Source organism: Lepisma saccharinum, chromosome 14 (assembly GCF_977018435.1).
Source record: "Lepisma saccharinum chromosome 14, izLepSacc3.1, whole genome shotgun sequence".
Lineage (NCBI taxonomy): Eukaryota > Metazoa > Arthropoda > Insecta > Zygentoma > Lepismatidae > Lepisma > Lepisma saccharinum.
The window spans coordinates 70,652,603-70,680,077 of record NC_139242.1 but is presented as its reverse complement, the minus strand read 5'-3'; the positions used below and the strand labels follow the sequence as shown (position 1 = coordinate 70,680,077).

General features: G+C 40.4%; 1 protein-coding gene across 3 annotated transcripts in view; it reads left to right on the top strand.

The window, feature by feature from the left end:
- The window catches only part of MICAL-like (protein), a 269,708-nt gene that overhangs the window by 165,787 nt on the left and 76,446 nt on the right, over positions 1-27,475 (top strand). For all 3 annotated transcript variants that reach the window (XM_083135879.1, XM_083135880.1, XM_083135878.1), the window contains one exon: positions 9,307-9,472. In XM_083135879.1, coding sequence (XP_082992005.1) covers positions 9,321-9,472 — 152 coding nt within the window. In that variant the 5' untranslated portion in view covers positions 9,307-9,320. The remainder of the gene's footprint in view (positions 1-9,306; positions 9,473-27,475) is intronic.

Here is a 27,475-nt window from a genome sequence, read left to right as displayed (position 1 = left end):
CGCAACCACTTCTTACAAGCCGTGTGGTTGTGTTTACATTTTCATTCATTAACCATGCAGTGGTTAAATCAGAATCATCAGTGTCTTAGTGTTCCTCAGACACTAGAGAGATGAGCTCAAATTTTTGTACTTGTCACATCAGAGTATACATATATTTTGTATTGGAAAAATGTGTCTCTGCTACAACTCTACACGGAACAAAAAAAACAAAACACACGGAATTGAGTTTCTAAGTTCAGGTATTTAATATGCAATTAGTAATAAATACTCAAGACCCAACCCTAGGGAAGCCTGGGAAAGATAATTAAGAAGGGAAATACACTGGTTCCCTTCCCTCCCGTCAATTCGAAACACTGCATGTGACTAATGTTACGAATTCGGTTCTCATTATTCTTAGCTTTGCCACTTTTATATTCCCGTAAGCATGTGCAAAGTGATAATGTAGCCAATCCTCTTCAGCAGCATGGACAATCACTTTAGGATTATTATTCATCCGTAATGTTGATGAAAATTACTCGTGCATGTATATACTCTTGGACACCAGGGCGAAACCTTTGACTGAGGGATAAAGAAAGGATGCAGCAGTCTCTTGCTGATAACACCATGCCCACCCGTGAGCTTACATGCAATGGGTAGACAATTATTCTTTCCTGTTTACGTCATTTTTCCGTCTACTTAGGCAAATCGCGACGAGATTAAATTGACGATGGAACGAGCACCTCTACCACCACCGGGACTCCACCCGCAACCTTTGATCACCTTTATTCGAAGTATCACCGATGTATTAGCTCATGAAATGACCGTGTGCAATGTTAGCTGACAGGTTGACGTTTATGCACAGGCAGTCTAATCGGGACTCCCTACAGTTTAAAGGGATCCGAACCATTGTGTGCCTCCGCCGAATATTGAACCTGGGACCCCTTGATTACAATGCGACGCCGGGGGGGGGGGATGGCTTGCTAGTTGTATACGCGCAGAACAACTCGTGCCTCCGTTGGCGTAGGTAATTTCGACGAGGGCCAGGATGAAAACAGTGGTGGACCGTTAAGAATTCGAGATCGATTTTTCCGATTCGTTAAATCTCGGGCAGGTGGTGTGATCGATTGCATGTCGTGGCCCAATTTTCTTCGGTCCACGGCGTTGCTTAGACGGCACACGTCTCACGGAGACTACGGCATCACTCGATTAATCACTGCCAAAAATTCACTCGGATTAATTATTCAGCGCCATAGGTTCTCCAGATGTTTCTTTATTGTGTTGGGTTATTGTGCGTTTGTGTGTGTTATTCGTTGGCTCACCTGCTGGAGCACGCAATGGTTCGGGTCCAATTTTAAACTGTAGGCCCAGTTCCAATTGGGTCTGGTGCGGGGCACACCCAGCTTGCAACAAGCGCCAAAACTACACCTGACATCCTAACCTAATCTCATGTGCATTATTTTATTACATATTAGCGCTATTGTAGGTTAGAAATTGTTAGGTTAAAAGGGCCAGTTTCAGACCTCTTATCAGTTAGTTTTGGCGCTTGGTGCAAAATTTTATCCGGATATCTGATATTATTCGAATATGTTCTTTATCTGGACACTTTTATTGTTTATCTGTTTTACCACAGATAAAGAAATATATCTTTATCTGTGGTTTTTCGGACTATCCACAAATTCTTTTATTCTTCATGTTTGTCGTATTTCACAGTTCAGATTTTCTACAAACCCATCATCAAATCTGTACTATCTCTATATCCGAATTATCCGTTGCATCCGAAACGAAAATGCGCTTAACCGTTATCCGGATTTTGTGGGGAACCCCAGTAATGACCAGCTAGAAAAGAGAGAACCATATCCCAAAACATTGACGAAAGTTATGATCAAGTTATAAATTTTTCACTTTGTTGTGCTTCTCCACTGTTGTTTTCACAGCATGTAAAATAAACACATTTTGCTCTTCATAGACATTGCAATTTTGTTATACCTGAAAACACAGACTTGTATTCACTACAAAGCGGCCTCCTTGAATATAAATTATGTTTAACCTCTGCAAGTACTTGAACTAATTATCTTGTTGTTGAATATTACATTATTAAACATTATGGTGTATACAACACCATAGGCCAGACTTAAAAGGCCACACGAGCCTTGTTGTGTCTTAGTTCATTGACTGACTTAATGCTACTGGCATTAGATAAGCTTGTGTTTCAAGGAAGGTGAGCTAGCTCTGTGTACAAACTGTGGAGCACCAAATACAAACGTTACGTCACTCTTGTATACAACAAAGTTGCGCAATTCTGGTGGTAAAAGCGTGCATGAGGTAAGCAGCGTTACGCTATTGGCCAAGTTAGGCAAATCGGTCGTCATCGCGTGAATAGCAACACGGAAAGAAAAATGGTGGCCTACATAATATGGAAGCGTAAACTCCCAAGCTACCTTGTCCTTGGCTCTCCGTGGAAATTGGCTCAGGTTTCCTCTCTGGCTGAAGATGCTCTACATTGTGGCCATCTCATATATTCAGTCGGTGGCGTCGACAATGCTTCTAAAGCAAGAAGGCTGAAGGCCAGAGATTAGACTATTACTTATTGTTTGTATGTTTTTTTTAACTAGCGCCGTCAGCGATGCAATTTATGGCAAGTATCTGGATCGCGGTAGCTCAGTCGTTAGGGGGTCTGACTACCATGCAGAGACCCGGGTTCAATCCTCGGCGGGGGAGAACTGGGATTTTTTCCACCTGTTCGAACGGCTCCAGCACACACCCAGCGTCGTATATAGTGGGTCCCTGGAGGAAAAACTGGGGGTAAAGGCGGTAAGGAACGTGGTGCTGATCACATCATCCGCACCTTCGGCCGTGATGAAGAAAGTGTGGGGCCCTAACTCCACACTCCCTATACGCCATCATGGCGTGGTGCAAAGCACAGGGGAGAGCAAGTTGCTTTTATCTGGCTTTTGATATTCTTTGCCTACGTAATATTTTGCTTCAGATCGAGGATTTCGTTTGTTTTTCAGGATTTTTAGTAACCGGAAAATCCTTAACTTTCGTGAATTTGCGGCGCCCAAAAATCCAAATCCCAAGAACTCTAGACAATCAGAAAGATTCAGATACATATTTATTATAATTATTTTACTTTAACTATAACACCATTAAGAATTGTTTCCATGATTATAAAAAACTAAATATGCTGACCAAGGCAGTAATTTATTTTATTAAAAACTGTAATGTTTGTGTATATATAATGCCATGTTTTTGTATCTTGTTACATTTGTACTTGATACAGAGTCTGAAGAAGACCTTGCTAGAAGGTTGAAACGTTACGTTTAGTTTATGTTTTTAATAAAATAAGTTTCTGCCTTGGTCAGCATATTTAGTTTTACTTTAACTGTGAAACAGAGTATATTGCTAAATAGATTCGTGGTTGTTCATGTTGAAAAGCAAAGTAGAATATTCCCACAGAGCTTATTTTCAATGTCATCTGCACTGGCGTACGCAGGTTTTTTTTCGGTGGAAGCTGGAATCATTAAGGTGCTTAGCACATGGCTGCTCTCTATGGGGACAGCATACACAGAAAGATATTTCGTGTATTTAGAACTTTTACAGTCTCAAAAATAGCAATGTGGGTCATTTTAAGGGAGTTTGCTTTTCCCGTTCTCGTTTTTCCAGAGTTCTTCACTGCTTTTACTTTAAAATGTTGATTTTCTCAAAATTTTGGAGGGGGCTGTAACCCCATGAGTCCCTCCTCTGCGTACGCCAACGGTCATGTGCAAAGTAGTTATTTTACCACAACTAGGATCTTTTAAGATACGAACTATTGTATGACTGAAATTCGAGCAGGCTTCCTCAACATTGTTTTAACTCCTGTACCACGTTACAGTCGAAAGATCACTGGAAGTGTTCTAATTTTCTTAAATGTTAGTTTGTATCAGCGTATCAAGGGTCTTCCTAGTTATTGTAAGCAAATGATTAACACAAATGCTAATAACAATTTATTGATCTTCCTATATAATAATTTATTATCCTTTGTCCTGTGTAAGAATGCCGGACCCTGTGGCCGAGTGGTTAGCACATCGCGCTGCGACCCCTAGGGTCCCGGGTTCGAATCCCGCTCGGGCTTGGTTGTTTGTGAATGTTCATTCATCAAATTAGCCAAGAGGCACAAAACGCGAAGTAAAATAAACTAAATCAGTCCTGTGTAAGAACGAAGTTAGTGTAAACAAAGGTATGTGACGCGTGAGAAATCGTATTTGTTAATCTCGATAACAGCAAGAGCCCTCACCATGAAGCCATGTCAATCATCTGGCCTAGGGTCGAGATATCTATGGACCAGATGAATTACGATTTAACCTGTTGGCGCGCACAGTTCTTTCAATTCACGTGGTTGTGTTTACATTTTCATTCATGGCCATAAACTATTCACATACTTTCAACATGTACAAGGAATACCATTTGAAAATGTTTGTTGTGAAATGTTAATGGCAATTATTTGTCTTATTAAGGAATGCAATTTTTAGTCTTTCCAATTGGGACTGGACCTATAATTTAAAGAGATCCGAACCAATACGTGCCTCCACTGGCTATCGAAACCGGGACCCCTTGATTACAAGGCGACGATGTTACCGCTACGCCACTGGGGAGGCCATAGACTTGTTCAAAGAATGTCGAATCTAATAGCCTATGTAAAATCGAGACACACTGTTCGAGTTTCATCTTCGAGACTATGTTAAGTAGAAAAAATTCTCCACATTCAAAATTGCTGTACTTGGATACTTACTCAGACTCACCAGAAAGGTGCTTATTCCGGGACTCGAACCTAAACTTCCTGCTGTAACAGCTTCATGCACCAACTTGTTTTCCTGGAAGTATTTTGGAGGAAGTAACAACGGTCCCGAACCGGTGCGCTCTGCAACTAATCAAGAAGTTACGGTCTATTGGTTGGTCTTCCTGGACATACACACATCCTCCACCACAAGGAACGAGGAAGCAGATCCTCAATTAAAGTATTCCCTTCTTCCGCACCGTGGCTTCACAATTATTTCTGGATACGTTTTCGGTTATCAGCCAAGTGAAAGTAGAAAATGATGGCTGTTCTCGGTTGATCGGTCCCTGTAGCATAGCAGGTCGGAATTTCCGTTTAAAACTTCGTTTCCAGTCTGCAGGTATATATTCCGTGCCTGCCTATAGTCTTTTTTTATTTTAATTCTGGATTAAATACCATGTATAAACTAAACTATAATTCATATGGGATGACGCTATCTCTCATTTTCAAGACTGTGCATATAAAAAGTAGCACATGGTGTAGTGCAGAATAGTCACCTCTGTTCTAAACATTATTTTGCTAATGGTACTCATGGTCTGGTTATGTTCATTCTATTAATGTAACAACGATAGTGCTTGCATTTTCTTTTTAGAATAGTAACGAGTTCAAGATATCACGGGGCCAGTTGCACCTGGTCGCTTCTTGACACTTCTGCTTCCTGGCCGCATCTACAGTCTACACACACACATACCGTGATTCCGGTCTCAAGCATGACCTGTTCTGCACAAATTTCGGGCGGGTGGCTGCCTCCGTAACTTCGCTCGCCTCTCGACCCTGAGAACCAACCCCACATGAAGACGACTCGCCCGTGCGCAATAAAAGAATGAATCCTGCTCCCCTAGGGAACCATGCACTGTCGAACAAGCAGAAACGAGAACACACAATGCGATTCGCTCCACAGACACAAGGGACTCTACTTTGAGAGGGAAAAAAAGTGGCTGCCAAATACTCGTTCTGGGTTATACATACGTAGGAACTGTTTATTTTTACTTGGATGAAGCATTTATAGCCTTCGTAGACCTTAAGAAAGCCCTTGACAATGTAAATCGGAACATAATGTTCCCAATTTTTTTAAAAAAAGATCTCAATCAACTCTAAGGATAGAAGAGTTATTCACAGCCTATATAGAAATCGGAAAACCGTATCAAAGTTGATGAATGAGAAAAGGAAGCTGTAAGGAAAGATGTCGAACAGGGAAGTTCGCCGCCACCATTGATTTTCAATTTATACATCGCGGAAGCAATGAAAATTCAAGGAAGTGAAATTAGTGAGCTCCAATTTGCAGATGACATAGCACTCCCTAAGTGAGAATAATAAACGGAATGGTGCAAGTCTTCCAGAGTGGTTATATCATCAGAAAATAAATGTGAGGAAAACGGAGATAATGGTCTGCAGCAGGAAATCTCGTTCCCTACGATAGGGTAGAATACAATCTATGAGGTGATGGGAATTTTCCGATCTTGGGAGTACAGTAACTAATAATCGAAGATATAGGAATGAGACCACAAGTAGGATAGCAGAGGAGAGAAGAAACAAATAGTCCTATTAACCTCCAGGAATATAAATGTGGCTGTAAGGAAGATATTCTAAATTGAATTTGTCTGGAGCAGAGCACTGTATGGATGCGAAACATTTACAGCGTCTGAATGTGAAAGTGGAAACCTTGATAATGTGGAATACAGGAGAATGGCGAAGATGAAGTGGATAGGTAGGGTAACAAACGAAGACGTTTTGAGACATGTACATAGCAAGACATCCGACAGAGAAGTGCCAGGGTTGTAGTCTATATCCCGAGATTTGAAGGTATAATGAAAACAGTAACTGAAGGAAGAATAGAAAGGAAAATTATGTTGGCTGGTCCAGGATGGGGTACTTAGCAGAAATCTTTCCGTAAGTTAAGGGTTCAACGCCTGATCTTCACTCATCCCAGCATGAGGACGATAAGGAGTAAATTCTGGGTTTGCTGTCTTACAAAGCCTCGGGAGAGTAACTCGTCTCTGAAGGTATATCAAACAAATCGTCGGGGACGTGAATTGCGAAAGCTACAGAGGAATGAAGAAAATACATTAGCGGAAGAATGGTGAAATGCACCAAAGTAAGATGAACGCAATATAAGCAATTCCCACAGACCACTTTGTTGGTACGAAGGCGCAAAAAATAAAGAAAAGAAGGAAATACGAATATGAGAAGAATATAGGAGTAAGAAGAGTGCTGGAGTAAGCTTAATTTCTGGGTTGAACAAACAAGAAGAAAAAAAGAGAAGTGATGCGCTATAAAGAAATTGACTCTATATTTAAAACTGTACCATTTTGTACTTGAATTACAGAAATAATTTTCAGAGGATTGCTATTTCAGGAAAATTGCTCCATGTTTTATACAGTGGGATGCATAAATATTACCAGTTAAATTGCCCATTGTCATGTTCATTCACTTTGTTTTTAGCAATGTGAGGTTCAAGAATTGAAAAAAAAATCAAGGAAGTAGTGGACAACCTTAAATACACGTACAGGGTCAACAAAGTTAGTAATATGGTGTGTTTTATACAGCGTATATAGATACCCTTGTAGATTGAATTGTATCTTGTGCAAATATGGTATAGCTATAATGAAAAACTGCCGGAGTAATAAGTTAGGTGAGTGTACTATGTAAAAGACAAAGGGTTGCCAATTGTGTTTGACCTTTTTTCAGGTGATATGTATGCATCCCACTGTACAATTCCTCCGGCACTTACTTACATATCCTCATCTCCAAATAAAGGGAAACACTTGAAAATTGAGGCAGAAGTCATATGCATAAGTATTTGTGCGCGTAAAAACAATTTAGTGATTGACCAAGTAAGTTCTCAATGTAGGTTCATGCACCATGTTTACATCTGAACTTGCTCAGGCAGGCTTTTAAGTGTGTTGTGTAAGCGCCAACAGATGGCACGAGGGTCGTTTGGCCTAGAGTATCTCTTGAATCGCCCATCACACGACCGGTCTTATCTGGGTTGTAACGTTTCCGTAACTGGTTGCGTCACCTCGTGTAGGATTGTCGATACATTTCCTACTCCCCGAAGCAGGTGTCGTGTTTACGTTCGTGTGGAAGGAAAACTTGTACAGCTACAGTACCTACAAATGTATGCAAACAACAAAGATAAGGCGCATTTGTACTTCCTGAGTAAACACGTGATTGTGTGGTTGCTGAAATAATGGGACTTTTCGCTGTACAGGGCCTCCAGTACAAGGGGTCAGCCACCGGGACCCGCATATCAAGGGGGGCCTGTATGAATAATATATGTCTGACTACTACTTTTTTTGTTTGTGTATGTATTTAATAAATTAATACAAACTGACTTATAAGATAAATAATAGCTACAATAACAGGGACGTAGCTATAAGCTGATGTGTTTCGGATAAGGGGGCCAAATTTGAATGTTTTCATATTGAGTATGGTACAAGAGATAAAAAATGAGACAGATTGTGATCTACATAAGAATATTAATGAATAATTTTGAGTGTTTTTGTAATAAACATGAATGTAAAATTGCCTGAAAGCGACGAAAATTGGGCTGTGTGGAGGTGAAAGTGTCTGACGGGCCAGGGCCCCCATAATGATAAAATTAATTGTAATTGTTTACCATGTGCTTAATCGACCTGTCAGACAGCTGTGTTAGGTCTTATTTCTTGGAATGTTAAAGAACCTCTGCAATAAAGCAGCAAAAAAAGTCCAATGTCAAGGGAACTAAGGCCGTAACATCTTTGTCTTACTCTGGCACTGTGATGTGTTGTAATGCAAGTAAAAGACATCTGACAACACTATGATAAAGCTAAGGTTGCCAATAACTACGAATCTGGGGGCAGAAAAGGAATTATAGAGGAAAATAAACTGGCTCGACAGCTATTATTATTTACTAGCTGGTTGCCCGGACATTTATTTATCCCAATCTTCTGTTAGACAGGTAAATAATCAATTCTAACTATACTTTAAAAATGAACTTGGGAGTTGAATGGCATTGGGAGTGTCACTATTTATCTTAGCGACCCCGAAAGCTAATATCGGTCGTTTTACATGTCACCCCCTTCCCCCCCTAGGGGTGTCTTACCCCCACAGTATTTCTTTCCAGATTTTAAGTGATGTGTGTACCAAGTTTGGTTGAAATCGCTCCAGGCGTTCGAGAGTTATGCCGGAACAAACATACATACACACATTTTTATATATATAGATAGATTTCGTTTGAAATTATGTAGTGATTTACGGAGGATGAATGATGATTAGATGAAATTGATGAACAGATAATCACAAAGGAACAACCATGTCCTTGTATTTGTATTTGAATCTATATCGTCCCGATGTAGATACAATGTTCCTTCGACTGAATGAACTGGGCTGTAGTCCTGAATATTGCACCAGTAAACTCTACACAGTCATCAAATTAAACTTTGAGGTCGAATAGTAATCATTTAGCTGTTAATTGCTTTTTTACTTTGCATGGTGATCATTGTTGTTGATGTTCATTGTTGTATTTGCAGGTGGCTGCCACATCATGGGGGAGAAACGGGGGATGAAGGCATTGGAGATGTGGTGCAAGCGAGTGACGGAGGGCTACCGAGGGGTGAAGGTGGAGAACATGACCACTTCCTGGAGGGACGGCCTCGCCTTTTGTGCCATGATTCACCACTTCCGACCTGATCTCATGTGAGTATCGAGAGAATTGTCTCATGTTAGGAACTCATTTTTTTAAGTCGTGTGTGGATTTAGCATTTCATCTATTTCTCGTGCTTGTTTATAAACGGGAGGCGCTCGGCTACTTTTCATTTCATGCTTCTTCAGACTGATGCTGCAGAGGAGGTTGCTTGCTTTTTTGTAGTAATTTATCCTGGAAGGGTGTAGCGATAAACGCACGATATTTATTGTTTGTCTTTTTGTACTTTTTCACGATGCACGATGTGCTTCAGGAACTTCTCGTCCACGTTTTCACCGTGAATGCAGCGGCCCTCTGGCTGTAATTCAGCGGCTCGCCCAGACCCGTAATGAATGAAAAGAATAAATGAAAAACGCCAACCAGCGAACTCAAAATCTGTGAAAGAGTCGGAATTTCTTGTTCCGTGTAACCATGCCCTGTTCATTGCCTTCTATTCGGCATCTCTTATGCCCGTGCATAGCTCTTTTCCAAAATGAAGAATGTGGAATCAAAGTTGACGAATGGACTGACCGATACACGTTTTCAAAACTATGGTAGTAGGCTCATCAATTACAAAGCAAATATTAACATGCTGATGAAGATGCGATAAATGACAATTCTTGCGTATGAATGGTTAAATGTGCTCTTTTTCTTAAATATCTCACAACATTGTTTCGTTATGCTTATTTGTTGTTACATTGACTAACTTCAATTCAGAACATGACAGTATTCTTTGCATTAGTTGCCCGCTGATATATTCTTTCGTAAAAAGAAAGTACAGCAAGTAAATAAATTGAACAACAGAAACCACGCAGTTATTTGTGAAGCTCATCTATGTACGTCCCGTAAAGAATGTAAATATGGCCCGCTGCAGAAAAATCGTTGAAGACCACAATTTCACCACTCGAATTATTAAGTTTTCCAGATATCTAAAGTGGTGAAGTGCCTTCGACAAAACCCTTCTGCTGTATATGTATTCTGCCATTGCAAAAGGCAATTGTCTACGACGAAGCTTCGTTTTTGGCAGCCGGGTCAGTTCTTTGTAGAAAGAGTGAGCATGTCAGCCTCCGGTGCCGTGATCCCAGAGCAACTCTTCCGAAGCCACGGCTCCTTTGAATTTGTTTTGCTTCTCTTGGAAGAATAAGTACCAGAAAAGGGAGAGAAAAAACTGGTGCTTCGCTTGTTAGCGTGTTCTGCCTTGTGTCCCTTTTTCTGGGAAGGAGTTTTCGGTGTGCGTGAGTAGAACCTTGGTTTCCGGAATACTTGCGTGTTGGCCCCGGGCCTTGTGTGGCACCAAACGTCGCTCGGCCGTCGAGCCTCAGTCTTTCTTTGCAGGTGTCCTTTGGGTCTGGTGGTTGAGACAACTGCGAAGTTTTTGCACCTCCAGCAACTTTTGTCGATGGACTGCAAAGACAGTGTCGAAAATTCCTGCTCTCCAAACACCTCATCACTATAGCACCAGGAATTTTATGTAAATACATATTTTTTCATTTGTATGTAGCCAAAACCTACGAATGTCGGAGAATTATAATGTTAGGAACCTTATGTATGAATTTCACGTTACATATAATGCGGTATTTGGTCCACCTTTCTGATTTTTCATTGAGTTAGGAACTATAATTGTGGGACCAACATTCAAACTTTAATTTCTCCAAAAATCAAAAACCAAAAATAACATCTCTCAAAATGTATTAAGTGGTTCACTGTGCATCACATTAACATGATATGTTGTGAACCAGCACTTTTTAGTCCTTTAAGAAATAGTGTATTGATGCATTAAATGTACATTTTGCCGACAAACTATTATGTTCATTCAGTGAGAACATTCATCTACATTGTAGAAATTTGAACGCATCTTTCAGGGTGAAAAGTATCTGACCACACATCATTCAAAACTGTTATCAGTTTATGAGTTTTCCATTTAATTTAGCACATTTCAATTTTATTATTTCAAGAAACCTCTTAAAATACAATACTGTTTAGAAATTAATTTAGTTTAATAACATTTTGGTACTGCTAGAAACCTTAAAAAAAAAACACAGGAATAAGAAAGAATACGCATATTAGATATTTTAATATACTTACATATGTGTACATATTTCATCATGTACATAATTTGCATGTTTTCCGTACATAAATATCCGGGCCTTGCTCATCACAAATTCCCCCTGAGTGTGACTGAGTGGAGATAGGACCTCACACAGTCGGAGTCACGGGCCATTTGTGGAGGTGATGTGATCAGCACGACGCTCCGGTCGTTTTTACCCCCGTAAGTACCCTTTTAGAGACTGTTAAATCGAGATAAACATCAATAACTGATAAAACATGAATTATTTTCCTAGCGTCTCTTTTCTGCCACTTTTGGCTAATCGCGATGATGAGGATGAGTGGTGACGTCATGAAAATAACGAAGAAACACTCGCAAAGAAGTGTGGCGTCCTAGATTTTAGGTGATAACAGTATATACAGTATGTCCGATTTTGCAATTAGGTATGTTAACAATTCTCAACTTCTTTTCTTTATAAAAAATAATATAATAACTTGAAAGGCCTGAAAATTTCACCAAGTCCTTCGCGCTTGTATGTGGCAGCTAACTTTTAAGATATTAATGTAATGATAGTAACTAATGATGTAATTTTCAACTCATTCATAATGTACCATGTAATGTGAATGCAATAATTACGAACTGGAAATATGCGCCCTTACAAGTGAAGAAGAGAACTTGAAAAATCATATTGTGAGTAACATTATCCAAGTTTTAACTCTTGTGTTGTAGGTGTGTATATTATTTTGCGTCTTTCATCGCTAATTCACAAAAGTTACACTTCCTTTGCATTTTACTAATGTGCGAACAAAACGACAAAAATCGGTATTTCCTTCGTAAACATTTCCAAAGTTTTATATGAAATTAATTTCTTTTCACTACCGAGAACATGCCGTTCAAAATAATTTTTGAATTAACAAAGCATAACCTCAAGATTCATGTAATTATGATTATTTGGATTTTCGCTTTTAAAGTGCAAAATGAGTTTACGTTCGCGAGAAACTACAAATATCGCGTAATGTCAAATTCGAGTTATTTCGCGATTTCATTTCATATGCACCAAAAACGTAATTAGGGCGTATCATTACATGTATGCCAACAGTATAAGCTCTTCCTTACATCAGTTAGGTTATCGTGTCTGGGGAAAATCTTGGCCCATTCAAGTATCTTTAATTTGATGCTTTTAAGAGTTACATACGTGTGTTGATTTCTCACTTCCACAAGAAAGCTTTTCGCACATTTCAAATTGGCACCAAGTTGAGCCATTTACGGTGAATTTTTAATTGGAATAAGTACAGTAAGCGTTAATTACAGCCGGGAACAGTGATTTGTACAGCCAGCATCGATGTAATTATACATATTAGCAGCGCCTGTAGAGCAAGGAGTTTGATAACCGAACGGACTCTCACTGTTGGGATGCGGAGGAGCCCGTTACTTGGCGAAGAGGATTTAGCATAACAACGGGTCTTCTCTGTGCCTCCAGCGAGGCGGCCTGCATCTCCCGAGAAATAACGGTGACCGAGGAAAACGCCATTGGAATACATTATTTCAAAACTGCTGAACACACGCTTGTTTTCCCAATTCTGCGTTGAGCCGTGAGGTATTTATTCCAGACACGAGAACGCTCTGAAACCTCCAAAAGGCGGAAAAGGCATTCAAAGTGGGGAAATAAGGACTTTAGTTTAGTTTGTGCCTGCCGCAATTTTTTTTTAAATAAATCGAAAATGCAGTTTCCAACCCCAGCCAAGTTGTGGGTGTTCTTGTATGTTTCCTTCCAATTCTTTCATCCAACCCCTATGCAGTTGTAGTTAACCGACAGAGGAAGATTTTTTCATTTTATGTTATCCTCAGATATAATCGGGACTGAACCCACAGTTTCGAGTGCGATTCCTGCCACTGTGCAATTTGTCTACAACAGATACCGACCCCGGAACCCCTTGATTACAAAGTGACAGAGTTAGTAGTCAGATTATTTTCGGAACAGCTCCGGCTGACTGCGCAAGTCTAGCTAGTGAGCCTACCGACAGCGAGGAGCGTGAGGAAGAGGATCAGCGATTGGTGCTGGGTTAGAATGACTTCAGTAGCTCGCTTGTTGATTGGCTGCCTCGGGAGTTGTGACTCGCTCCCAAGCTACAAATGCACAATAGTCAGGGATGCTATGGAAATAATCTTACTCTACCACTACATCTTCGCTAGGCCCTAGATAAATGTTGGAAAAATACTTTAGGAATACAATTTTTCTGCGATCCGCTAAAGTTTATTATTTTAGGATTATATGATTGTGCGAAATTTACAATCGAAATTGTTTGTCAAGTTTTATCCCTTTTACAGCACTTTATTGAATAAGAGCACTTATGCTATTTATCGTCACTTTTCTGCCACTGTTGGCTAATCGCAACTATGAGGATGAGTGATTAGATGAAATTGATGAATAGAGAGTAACAAAAGACACTCACTTTTACCAACTGAGGTAATTTTTGTTCATCGATATATTTGTTCTTTTAGTTCACTAAATTAAATTTGTTGTTTTTGCTGATAGACCCGCTGGTGGAAGACGCTTTAAATAGCCCCTTAATGCTGACCTACCCATTATATTTTTATTAAATGATCAACCACTGATGAACGTTATTCATCTGTATCGTCGCGGTTAACCAAAAGTGACTGGAAAAGAGAAGCAAAGTAAACAAGTTTCTGCACGCGGACTATTTGGATTTCCAGAAAAATGCAGCAAGTCTAACTCTGGTCTCTACAATGCTCGGACAGAATTCTTTGTCTCGATTTTTATACGCCTGTCTCGAATTTCGAGACGAGACATCCTAGACTTCTCTCGCTAACATACGTAGCTTCCTGCCGTCTTTACAACCATCAGAACAATGTTGGTTGTTACACCAGATGACGATTTTGATTTTTCTAGAAGAGGAATTCTTAACAGATGCATCAGCGTCGCGTCGTTCTTCCAGGGATATCGAAACATTCTTCACCGAGCTCGGTGCAGCGGAACCTTTAACGGTTCTTGCGGATGAAGAAACCAGTATCTAATAATTGCGACGGAAGGTGAATGTATTTTGAGCTTATCGGAGCTGCCCGCGTGCATCGTCAGGCGACACCTAACGGCCGTCCCGATAGCTACAAATAATGTTGTTTACGTCGTGACGAAGTGGGTGGCGAAACAGCGCTCGCCCGCAGGCGCTTCGGGTAGCGGTCCTGGCTTCCTGTTCCACTTTGTCGTGACCGAAAGTGACAATGCACCCAGCGAACGTGGCAACTCTCGCAGCAGATACGGCGTCGAAGGACGGTACACTCGTGCATCCATATCTGTCACACTCACCGCCAGGAAGATATTAAGCTCCCCCTTAGTAGCATCATTTCCACAAAGTCTGGCTATATGTGAGGCGATGTAGTTACTGGTAGGCGAAAGAAGTTTTCCCGGGGATCAGTGATTTATCCATAGTCCGCCAACACCTCTCATTTTTTTCGTCAAGTCTGTTGGACATCCTGGAAAAGTCGTGGAAATTTCAGGGAAATTACTGTGTTCCTGGAAAAAATAATGTAAAGGTAAAAAAAAAGGTAAAGTGCTCCCCTGTGCATAGCACCACGCCATGAAGGCGTATAGGGGTGTGGTTAATGAATATTTTTATTGTTACGAAATTGTAGACACCCTGTTATAGTAATTTTGGCACTAAATACCCTTAAGATGTGAGGTGGTTTTTAAAGGGGTACAACCCCTTTAAAAACCACCTCACATCCTCCCAGACGGAAAACTGTGCAAGAGGGAGGAAGGGGGGGGGGGGCAGGCATCCCAACAGAAAATCAAATGAGAGACAGGTTACTGGACGTGGTCAGACAAGAAATAAAGGCAGACTGCCAAACAAAGACCTCAATCAGAGAACAGATAAGAGTAAGAGAATGGGGGAAAGCGAAATATATCAAGGTTGTGGGGAAAAATTGAAAGAGGCGCGCTGACGTGGCTCAGATTAGGGGGATGGAAACAACTAAGAAAGAGAAACGAAGCAGGGGAAACTATATGTTCTTTGTGCGATGGGGAGGAGACGGACAAGCATATCCTACTGAACTGACCTTCTACACGTGACCTAAGGGACAAATTGCTAAAAACTTAACAAGGAGGTAGGTGATAGAAGTGCTGGACGACAGAATAACGATAAAGGAAGCGGGGCAGCAAGTGGGGAAATACCTGGGAGAAGTAAGAGAACGGGGGGGGGGGGCTATTAGAGAAGGCAGCGAAATGCCATCTTTATAGTGTAAGTGTGTGTAAAGTAAAAGGTATGCGCTTTTGGTGAGGGTGCAGGAAAAGAGAAGTGGGGAGAGGAGGAAGGAAGAAAGACTGGAAGAAGAAGTTCCGAGGGAGGGGAAGAATGTGTATATAGGGGACAAAGTAAGAGACAGCTTAAAAGAAAACTAAATGTAAGAAAATATTGTAGAAAAAAATCAAAACTATGTAGTGCGTACAGTCTATGGCTCGCACAAAAATAAAATATTCTAAATTCAAATAATCACTGAACGGGGTGGGGGCATTTATCAATCATGGTCTGTAGATATAAAACTGAATAGGAAATTTAAATATAATCACATATTATTTTATTGCCAGTTTATAATTATTTAAAAGATTAATAATAACCCGTTCATGGGACTATTTATTCTTTGGATTAAGTGGCAGAATATGAAGAGTTCTGACCTGATTCCCGGATTTTACACAATTGTTCGTTTTGTTATTTTGCTGGTTATTTTCCATCCGCTACTTGGGCAGTGGGTCGAGCATCACAATAACCAAATAAGGACACTGTAATTAACTGATATTTCTGTTACTATCTTAATAATTCCCCCCCCCTTTCCTAATTTGAAATGAACAATTTAAATTTCCAGCAGAGGTTGACGAACTGGTTCTGCCCCCTTAACTTAGTAATAATCTCACTTTTATTATTAATAATAATATGCCTCCCATGGACGTCCACAGGATTTTTTCCAGGGAGGGGCAAGGAAGGTATTGTTTTCCAGGGGGGCAAACGAAGGCAAATTTTCACCAAAAATAGTGTTGTTCCATAAAAGATATGCTTTAATTTGAATTTATGGTGTTCATGCAATAATTAACACATATTATTGTGGCTAAAATGAAATTATATGTGTGAAATACATATTTTTTGGTGGACTTTCATTTTCCAAGGGGGGGCCACGGCCCCCCACCCTTGCCCCCCTCCTTCCGGACGCCCATGATGCCTCCCCTTCGGGCTCCTCCTCTGTCATGGCGCCGATATTGTCAGCAATTATAAATACGAGATTGTAGCTTCCGTCATCAAATCATCTTCGGTGGGGCATTCACGAAAAGTGGTCTTACTCAATATAAAGAACAAAATTATTTAATTTGGAAATTATTATTGTTTTAATTGATTTAAGGTTTAGATGTGCTTCAGAGACAAATGGAAGTCAAATTTGCTACATTTTTAAAGCGTCACGCACCTGACACACTTTCGTTAATGCTTTTCATGCCTTCAGCATATGTCCTCAGACTCAAGGTTTTTTTCATTTGTTAGCAGAGACCACAAAGTACTTCATAGTTGTATGAAATCAGTTCATTATGAATTTTTGAATACAATCTCTTGTCTAGAACCTTAAATTTTGTGTGTCAAATGTCACACATGTAACACTGCTATGCTCCAATAAGAAATATTTTTTCCCGGCTTGCTGACCGTGTATGGCTCGACGTCACCGACAAATTGTTTATATTTTCATTTGCCGAAATCGAGAAGGAGATGCATAAATGAAGGTTTGGAAACAACAGGCAGAGCGCGTTGAATAGTAATTATTCTGAGCAGAATGACAAGAATTTTGCTTCGGCATGAAACATTTCTGGGAGCTTGACCGTTGGGACTCGTGAACCATGCATCCCAGCTTTTATTCACTACTTCCACTGTAAGTATTGTGATCTCCTCCCGGTGGGATGCTGTACCGTGTTTCTCTCTGTTCGTTGCCGCCGCTTATTACAGTTTGCTTTCGAAATCGCAGCCTGTACTTTGCATCTTAGTAGGATCCGAGATTAGAGAGTTTTCCTCCGCACTACTTAATCATTTATCCCAGCCGATCACAGACTGCGGACAACGTGCTAAATTGCGGTGCATTGAAAAGTAGTGTTGCCAACTAGTTGCGTGTACGCTCCCTACGGACGCAACTAAAACGACCGCACAGTTACAATTAGCAGTATCGACTCCATATGCTGTACCAAATCTCAGAGTGCGTTACAACACTTCCACAATTGATGCTATACCAAGACAAGTATCTGCGGTTTTTCAGTTGACATATCTCACAACTTTTGTGGCTATCCTAACAGGTAGTATACGTAGCATTATAAGTATCATTTCCCCTGCTCGATTGGTCGACTTTTATTTCTCGCCACCAAAGTTTCCTGGTTCGAGCCCCGACCTGGGAATGGGTGTTATTGTGAGCGTCCCTTCATAAATTTCATCCAATCATTATTCATCGTCGCGATTAGGTAAGTGAAATTAGAAATGCGACGTGAAATAACAAAAATGCGTACATACAAATAACCTATTAAGTAATGCATAGTAATGAAGATCTGCTCGGTATGTGAGAATGGAAAATTGAGAAAACGTTTTCATAAGAAACTCTACAACTTATATCAAGAACCAACAGTTATTGGTGTAGCAAAGGCTGCAAGGTTAAGATGGGCAGGAGAGGTGATACGTATGTGTGATAGTGACCTCGCAAAGAGAGTGATATTCGATAGTCCAGGTGGACAGAGGATGCGAGGAAGACCTGACTTAAGATGAGTGGATGAGGATGTTCGGAAGCTCCAGTACAGAAATTGAAAAGTTGTCGCACAAAGTAGAGTTAGATGGAGACAAATCACAGAGGAGGCCAAGGTTCATCAGTGGACTGTAGCGCCATAAGAAGAATGAAGATCTGCAATTATACTGAGCGCAAGGGGAAGAGAAATACAGCAAAGTCTGGTCTCGTCAAGGAAAACAATTCACGAGAATATGTTGAAGTTCATTCATAATGGTTTTTATTTACATGGTGTTTTGTTGTTATATTAATTTCGCATGTTCTGGGCGTGCATTATTTCACACCTTCGTTGAGAATTCTTTGATTGCTGTGTTCAGCTGTTCCATGTTATAGATTCACCAAGCTTTCTGAAACCTCGGAAAATATGCGAACTAACCGGCCTCCCCCACCCCCTTCTTTCACCCCGGGTGTTTGCTATGGCGCTGGTCAGGCAAGGAGGACCTTCCCACTTCCGCTGACACAGTGTTGCTAATTTTACTCTCTTCAAGAATTCGAGGAGTGTTGTTGATGTGCGTAGACGTGTTTTTGAGTAAGTGTACAATGTCGAAAGTTGTGCACAGCAGTGAGCGAAATTTGCTACTACGAATCATCGAGAAGTGTGAAGAAGAGAAAAGAGACGGGTGGAATTATCCTCGCGATCAACCCCTAAAGAGAGCAGTATATCTAACTGGACGGTCGGACTCATTGCTTAAAAAACTGAAAAGAGAGAAAAACGATTTACAAACCCATGACCAGAAATTGTCAACTCCTGGTAAACGGAGACGTGCTCGACAAAATAAGATTGTCATTGACGACATGGATAAGTATATACTGCGAAGGAAAATCCATGAAATGTACGTAGTAAAAAGATAAGTTCCTACAATATTGAAACTTTTAGCTATTGCTAAGCAAGAAATAAATTATCAGGGAGGGGGGCGAGAAACATTACGGAAAATTATGAAACAAATAGGCTTTAAATTTAAAAAATGTAGAAACTCTCGCTTAGCTCTGGTTGAACGAAGCACCATTGTGGTTTGGAGAGCAAGATATTTTCGTGCGATCAACAGATTCCGCAACGAAGGGAGGCCTGTTGTTTACATTGATGAAACTTGGATTCATCCTAATTACAAAGTAAAAAAATGTTGGCAGAGTGAAGATGTGTCAGGTGTCTTCACAAACGACAGTCCGGGGCAGAGACTTATCATAAGTCACGCCGGGGGTTCCATGGGGTTTGTTCCAAACGCCCTTAATATATTTCAGGCCAAAACAACTTCTGGCGATTACCATAACGAAATGAATTCCGAGAACTTCGAGAAGTGGTTGGAACAGAAACTTATTCCGAATCTCCCACATAGATCTGTCATTGTTATGGATAATGCCTCCTACCACTCAATTCAAACCAATAAAGCCCCGAACACAAAAAGTAAGAAACTAGAGATTCAAGAATGGCTATTAAAAAATAACATCACTTTCGATATCGAACAAACAAAGTCAGAATTGTTGCTGAAAGTAAAAAATAATCTTCCCGATCCGGTATATCGAGCTGATACAATTTTGAAATCCATGGCCACCACGTCATTCGACTTCCACCGTATCATTGCGACTTGAACCCGATCGAGTACATATGGAGCACCATAAAGCGTAGAGTTGCCTCACGAAACGTAAGTTCAAATTTGAGAGAAATAAGGGCTCTTACCGGAAGTGCAATTGACAGTGTCACAGTGCAGGAATGGGAATCTATGTGCCAACATGCCATCCGTTTGGAAAAAGAATATCAGAGGAATGATGGAATTCTCGAAGATGAAGTTCAAACGTTGATTATAAACCTGGAATCGGGTTCCGAAAGTAGCGATGTAAATAGCGACAGTGGCAGCGAAAGTTCGAATTCGGACCTCTCCGGCATAGACACCTTATAATCTGCCTCCAGACCAACTGGAGTTTACATAATTTAGAATATTAATGTTATGTGTTTAAATTGTTGATATCCTTCTGCGAGACAGCTGGTGTTTTTAACTTTAGTGTCCCCTTCCCTCCTCTCTCTTATGTTATTTGAATTACCACATCTTGAAACGAAACTTAATATTCGGCCTGCATATTTGTTTACTTGCAAACCTTTCACGGCACACGCCCACTTCTACATTTGGCAACACAGGGGGGAAAACACGTGTTTCTGCCATCCCTTCCCTTGCTTCAGAGTTCCCGAGCTCCCCTCCTAAACATTCGACACTAGCGCCACTTGTTTCTGGCCAAGGTTTCAAATAAGTTGGTGGATCTATAGTATTTCATATTGGAAAGTGGGCAACTTTCATCTTTTGAGATTTTTATGTCGCAAAATATTTCCTGCTATTTTTCTAAAGTAGTAAGTCTTAAGATATTATCTCATTCTCGCATAACAACAAATTTTCTTCGACATGTAAAGCCCAAGACATTGAACTTGCTAATGACACTATCCATACTCCCCCACGCTAGGAAAATAGGATAAATAGAGACCCCAAAGGACTCCCACGTAGCCAAATGTATAGCGCTCTCACCTTTGGTGTGGATCGTCTCTAGCTCGATCCCAGTGGGGACTCCAGAATTTCGGTATGGACCCATCATGACGAGGACAGTTACTTGAAAAGAAGAAGCGGAGGTCTCGGATCTAGAAAACCAGAAAGAGTTGTGATGTGATTGATGCGGCAACTGTTCGTCACAGGAGGCTTTGGGTCTCGAAGTGCTGTTGATCTAATTTTGGTTTTAGTTTACAAATTCCCCAAATGTAGACACATCGCCTTGTAGTTGGCAACACCTTTCTGTAAGTGCCGCACGGTCTACAGTTCCCATGTTATTTCTCAGTTACCCAAAGGAAGACGTAAAGCGACCTTTTCAGTACATTGGTGGGGCCGATTTGGGTTACTGTGTTGAAATTGAGTGCTGATTACATGGCACGAACCGAAACGGAATTGCCGATTGTAACGGTGCCTCGTTGGGTACGTGATGGATTTTCGGCTCAACATGCTTTTTCCATCCTTGTTTCTTGCGGTGGTCCCTGCCGTTCTTTTTTTAGTGTCAACGCCCACCGTCCTAAGTACGGGGCTGTCAAATGCGTTTCTTCTCAGTGCAGGAAGTGGTGCAGAAACGGGCTCTAGAGGTTGGTGCAAGAAAAAATAACAATGCCGGCGTGTTAGTCATGCCCATCCTGGAAAGTATTGGCTCGGCTTCCTCTGACTTGAGTTCGGGGCTGCTGTGTATATCGATATGGAAAACAGCATCTTCGACATTTTGCGTCGCCGTTCTACCTCTTTTGAACGTTACGAAACGCTCACGGACACCGAAAATTCTTTCCCAGGAAAAGGGGTACAATACCAGTAACGCTAACAAGAGAAGCACCAGTTTTTTTTCTCCCCCTTTTCTGATACTTCTCCTCTCCCAATGAGAGAAATTGATTTGAAGGAGTGTTTTTTTGCTTCTTGCCTTCAAATTTTTAAACCATCGAACACATGGTCAAAAAGTCGTCGAAATTCCCATTTTGCGTGTTTTTCTTTTATTATTTATTTATTTTTATTTTTTTGGTATCTTAATGTTCTTAGTTTTTATATATCTCATTTTTTTGGAATCTTAATGTTTTTAGTTTTTATATATTTCACAAACAGTTAGCTATAAAAGTCAATTTATAAAACGTAAAGTAGAGATGGTTAAGTGGAAGAAAAGGCTTGTGCCTTAACTTCGCCATCCAAAACAAGGAATAAATAAATAAATATATTATTGATACTTTATCTTCAAATTATGACCGATTCTACCTTCCCAGCTTGATTCGTTGCCGAGATTAACACATCTGAAAATACTTTGCGTTGTAAATAAACAATATTTTAAAAACCTTACAAATCGGACAAATTTCATTTTTATCCAAAACCCTTGCATTAGTTTCATAAAAGTAGGTCCCACATTCGCTCACCCAAAAAATGGTCAAAATACCATAAGAAAAAGTTAACATCTGCATGAATTGACGTAGTAAGACATGGTAAAGATAAGTTGTTTGCTCCATCAAAATTCAACTTGACAGACGTTTCCATTGTCATAACTGGTTTCATAAGAGTGTTTACCCAACCATACCTTGCCTTTTTGTTGACAATTGCGATAGCCCATATGCTGGTGCGAGGGTCTATTGGTAAATAATGTCTGGAAGATTGGGACATGTTTGTTTCATATCTCGTCCTGTAAGGAAAAGTTAGAGCAATTAGAGGCTTTTTTTTTTGGTGCTGCACAATCTTCCCCCGCTTTGGAAGGAACAAGCAAAAATGCTGAATTTCGTTCGAATTGTCCCTGTCCTTATTACCTATGCAAGGGAAGAAATCATTCGTAATGATGTGTGCCTGCACGCATGAAATCGCATGTTCAAAATGTCACGGTGAATAGGTTTTTCAGTTATTTTTTCAGTCATTACATGAGAAGTTTGGAGACGGAACCTTCATTGAAAACCACGAACGTCTTCCTCTTGATAGGTTATTCTATCATCACTGTGTGTTCGTTAACTGCCATGGAAAGAGAACCTAGTTGTGTGCTTTCTAAGGCATGTTGAAAAGTGTAGGGGAAGGCCGAACAAAAACCAAGCTGGAAATTAGCCAAGAGGAAAAATACGATGCGTATTACACCGTAACCAAAATGCAAACTGCACCCACACCGAGACACCGCAGACGAAGGAAAGACACCGAGATTAACCACGGTTATGTGGTTCGCAGTTCACTTCCTGTAGAAGTGGTAACTGCATTATTCCGTCAGCGTGGAAGAGGGCACAATTATCTCACCACTTCCACCAAACCTAAAGAAACCATTCTGGACCCTTCCTAAACAACAAAGCGCCTTTCCCCCCAGTGACAGTGGCTGAAGGTGTTTTTTTTTTGTTTTGTTTTTCAAGGCGATCCTCAACCGCGACGAATGCCTTTTGACCCAGCGGCAATGGAAGATAACGGGAAAGGTGTTTTTGTGTTTTATGCCTTCCCCTTTCTCTTTTTCTTGTGTTCATTAGTGGTTATTTCCTCTGCGATTTACATGGCTTGTTACTATTTTCCATGTTATTTCGCCGCATCTCTTTAGCTCCTGAGTGAAAGCTCAAAAGCTGGGAAACATGTGGTGTTTGTCAAAGAGTATACCACCTACTCTTCCATCTGGTGTCTGGTCTAGCTATATATATATAAAAAAGAGGCGAACCAAAATATAACTTCAAAAGAAATGACTCATTGGGCTTTGGCGTCTGGGTGCATGAGGTGAAAATTTCATGTTTCATTGATTGAGACCGCTAAGAGAATTAGGCGATACAGTAAGGAGAGAATGGACGTTGTTAGGGACTTATTGAAAAACACATACAACTTAAATCCTATCCTGAAAAACAAACTTGCATCTTGGTTTTCCATTACCTGGCATGTTTGCCAAAGAAAGGAAGTAATGTAAATCATTTCTCTAACGTCACAGAAATTTAGCAAGTAGAGTAGGCAAATAGGAAATGAAAGATCGCATTCTAGAAGACCTCATAAGGACTGGTCACAGTTTTGATCTATAAAGGAACCGGGGGTGAGCTCGCATCAATCTAAATGCCACCAAACTCGATGACGCTTTATGCGTACGAGTTCTACATTCATGGACACTTTTGAATCGGTGTAGTACACAAGTAGTGAGGCCGTGTCCGAAAGGTGCAAGACCGTACTTGAAGCGAGCATCCTCCGAGTATGGTCTTGGAGTGCGGTCTTCAAGTCGTGGACTGGAAGTACACGTCTTTCGAATTGCACTTCGACTGCAGCGCCAAATACGATCAGTAGATAAAAGTGTGTACTCCTTGTTTTCCTCGCGTTTTAAACACTTATTTTTCACCATAGAAATCACATAGATTTTTAAATGTTCGTACACATACATTTCCACACATTAGAAGAACTATAACCAGCAACTTGCTGGCCCACAACGTATATCTGCCTGTGTCGCTGGCTTTCTACCTCCGTGATTATAAACAAATGAACGACGAGTGCGAAAACCACGTGACCTAGTCACCAACCATCTGCACTGTAAGCTGTGCACTTGCGTGCTTCTGTTCTTGGCGCTTTCGAACTGTATTAGGTGACGTCACTTCCGCCAAGACCATACTTCAAGTCTGTACTTTGTACCTTTCGGACAGAGCCTTAGAACCCAAAAGTATCTGACTGTATTCTTCCTTGGAGGCGCATAGTGGTTCGGACACCACTTTAAACTAGGTCTAGTCCCATTAACCTTTCTGAGCATCAAGTGGATTAAAAAAGAAAATCAAAGAAATAAACTTCGTGTTCCCAAAATCCCATGGTTTTTTTCAGTATGTGAAACCAATCTGCAAAGAATTGTCAGGCAGACTTCTAAAAATATATAGGCTATATTCAGAGTTGTAGACGGACGTTTCTGTTAATAAAGCAGCAACCATAACAGGATACATTTTTAAAAAGTAACACGTTGCCTTGTACAAATCAGTTTCCGGTTGAAACCTTGGAGGCAGACAAACAGTACAACGGCGCAACTCACCCTACAATAAAATGAGTTCAATTCAGTCAAATACCAAGGAAGTCTGCCGTGAACATTCGAATGTGACGCGTTCGTGAATTCTTTTTGTCCGCCGTAGATTTCAGCCCAGAACAAAGCCATAGAAATTTTTCGCTCCGGCAACTCTCGTCATTGTGCTCGCCTGCTGAGCTGTTCGAGGCGAGAAACGAACGGAGATATTTTTGTCTCCAAACGAGGACTTTCATCCTTTTATAGAACACTGCACAGCAAGGTTCCTGCTTTTGTTCTTCGGGGGCTTTGACCCGAACATTGCCTCGGCGGAGTTCCCGTTTCTGTTTGGGGCCACGCGAGTTAATAATTTGGAATTTCGGTTCCTCTTTGCGAATCGTATTTCGGTTTGTTGGCAACCGCAACACTTTTTCTGCTTCTGCGACTTTCCAGACCAATATGGCGGACTTCGTGTCTCGCTTATCGCACACCGATTGAGCTTCGTCTACTGTCGTCACGATAAATGTTGTTCAAATTCAATTCAATTATTATTTATTGAAGGGCGAGTTTCAGCCTGTTCTGCCACGTAAACCCAATGGATACATATATACTACAAAAAGAATCACATATAAGTGAGAACAAAGGCTCGCGTACAAAAGAAGAATACACAAAGGATACACAAATGGTTAGACACCATTGTGCTTGGTTTCATTTAGGTAAGACTAATGTAAATGAAGATGATATAAAAATATGTAAATATTTTTAATACACGACAAAGGACAAAATATAGTAAAGTTTTAGCGATATGTAAGAGGGAAACTAGAGAGTCAAAATAAGAATAGTTGTTTTTAGGAAGTTCAGAAATGAGAGCTGCTATTCGTGAGTGCTAGAACACAGATATTGGTCATTTAACAATAGATTTTTTGAGTTTTTCTCTGAGGTTGTTACGGTTAGTAAGGAACGTTATGGAACGAGGAAGTTAGGTTAGGCATGCTAAGTTTTGGACTCTAAGAATAAATAATACCTTTATGGTCAGGCCCCGAAAATTTGCAGTGCATTTATGCTGAGAGACCTAAACCTAACCTAACAACGAAGGCATTCCGCAATGACATTAGTAGAGGAAGGAGCTCAATACGCCGTTTAAGAAACCGCCGAATTCCTTTGGAATTCCTTGTAGAGCATACAAGCGAATATTCATGTGGTTTGCCTTCTCTGTTCGATGGATGCATGTCATAGCTTCGTGGTAATTTGAGTATTGATATAGTGGGATCACAACAGAAGAATCTGCACAGAACCGAGGGCCGAGCTGAACGGATGGAGGGTAAGATGCGCGAAGGCTCTTGGCCAAAGGTTCTTTTGTATGGTCACAGACAATGCCGAAAGCAAACCACGCCAAGATTCATGTAAGTGCCCAAAAATGAAATCTAATCATATGTGTAATATCTCAGAATTTGGAATGTCTTGGCAGTGTTTCGAAAGAGGAACATGACTTGGCTGGTACGTGCCAAGGACCCAGCATTGCCTTAATATAACAGCCTAAAATAATTAATATTTATTTTTCTGGGCCGAGCCGACCTGATCTGAACACAATTCCACTTAAAACAACAGCGTAAAGAAACAGTTTTTTTTTTCATTTTGGTCATTTTCAAGTGCCTTCGTGACGTCACAGCGAACCCAGTTCATTGCAAGCTAAAGGATCAAGTCAGCTGTAGTAATTCATATAGTAGTTCAAAACGAGGAAACCGGTGCATTAAAAGTGCGTCTCCCAAAAAGATGTTTTTATGATTCCTTAATAACATCGAGGTTTCTGGATAGATAACCTTTTACATAAATTGATCGTGCAATCAGCAGAAGTCTTATAGCCGACCGTAAAGATAATAATAAGGAAAATGTTCGTCACCGTTTTCATTCACTTGGATTTTCCAGTGTGAGGTTCTATGTGAAATACGATAATTTTTCCTCCAACATCAACATGGTGTCCATTCCATTCCTTAACAAAATAGATTGTGAAAGAAAAAATAACGAAAATAGCTGTGAAGAATTTGCCTACTTAATGAAAAACACGCTAAAAATCCTTCATGGAAAATAACCTTATATCGTGTATTGCCTCGTTGTTTCTACCATTACCTAGTTGGCCAGAAAGGAATATACTTAAATTTCGAGAATATTTGGATAAGTTTGAATGATTCCATACCAATTTTCTCTTGACTAAACAACAATATTGCATAATTGTAAATGACATATTACACATTACACATATACCTAAGTCTAGTTTTTCTCATGAGTGACTTTCCGCCCCCCGTGGCGGAGTGGTTAGCACATCGCGCTACGACGCCAGGGCTCCCTGGTTCGAATCCCGGCTTAGACATGTATGTTTGTGAGTGTCCACTCATAAATTCATCATATCACTCATCCTCATCTTCGCAATTAGCCAAAAATGCCACAAAGCGAATTAAAATAAAGCAAATCAATCAATCATGAGCAATTTATTTTTTAATCGGCTGCATTTTTGTTATCCTAAAAATTTGCATTTCTCTATTTGTTTCTACATTATTTTCCTGTCTTATCGAGAAATAAGATATATCCACACATTGTTATGCTCTTACCATTTCATGTAGGGCCACACTTAAATTGTTAATGTTATACTCATTGTTCTCTATAAGACGTATTATTATTATCATCAGCAACTATTAAC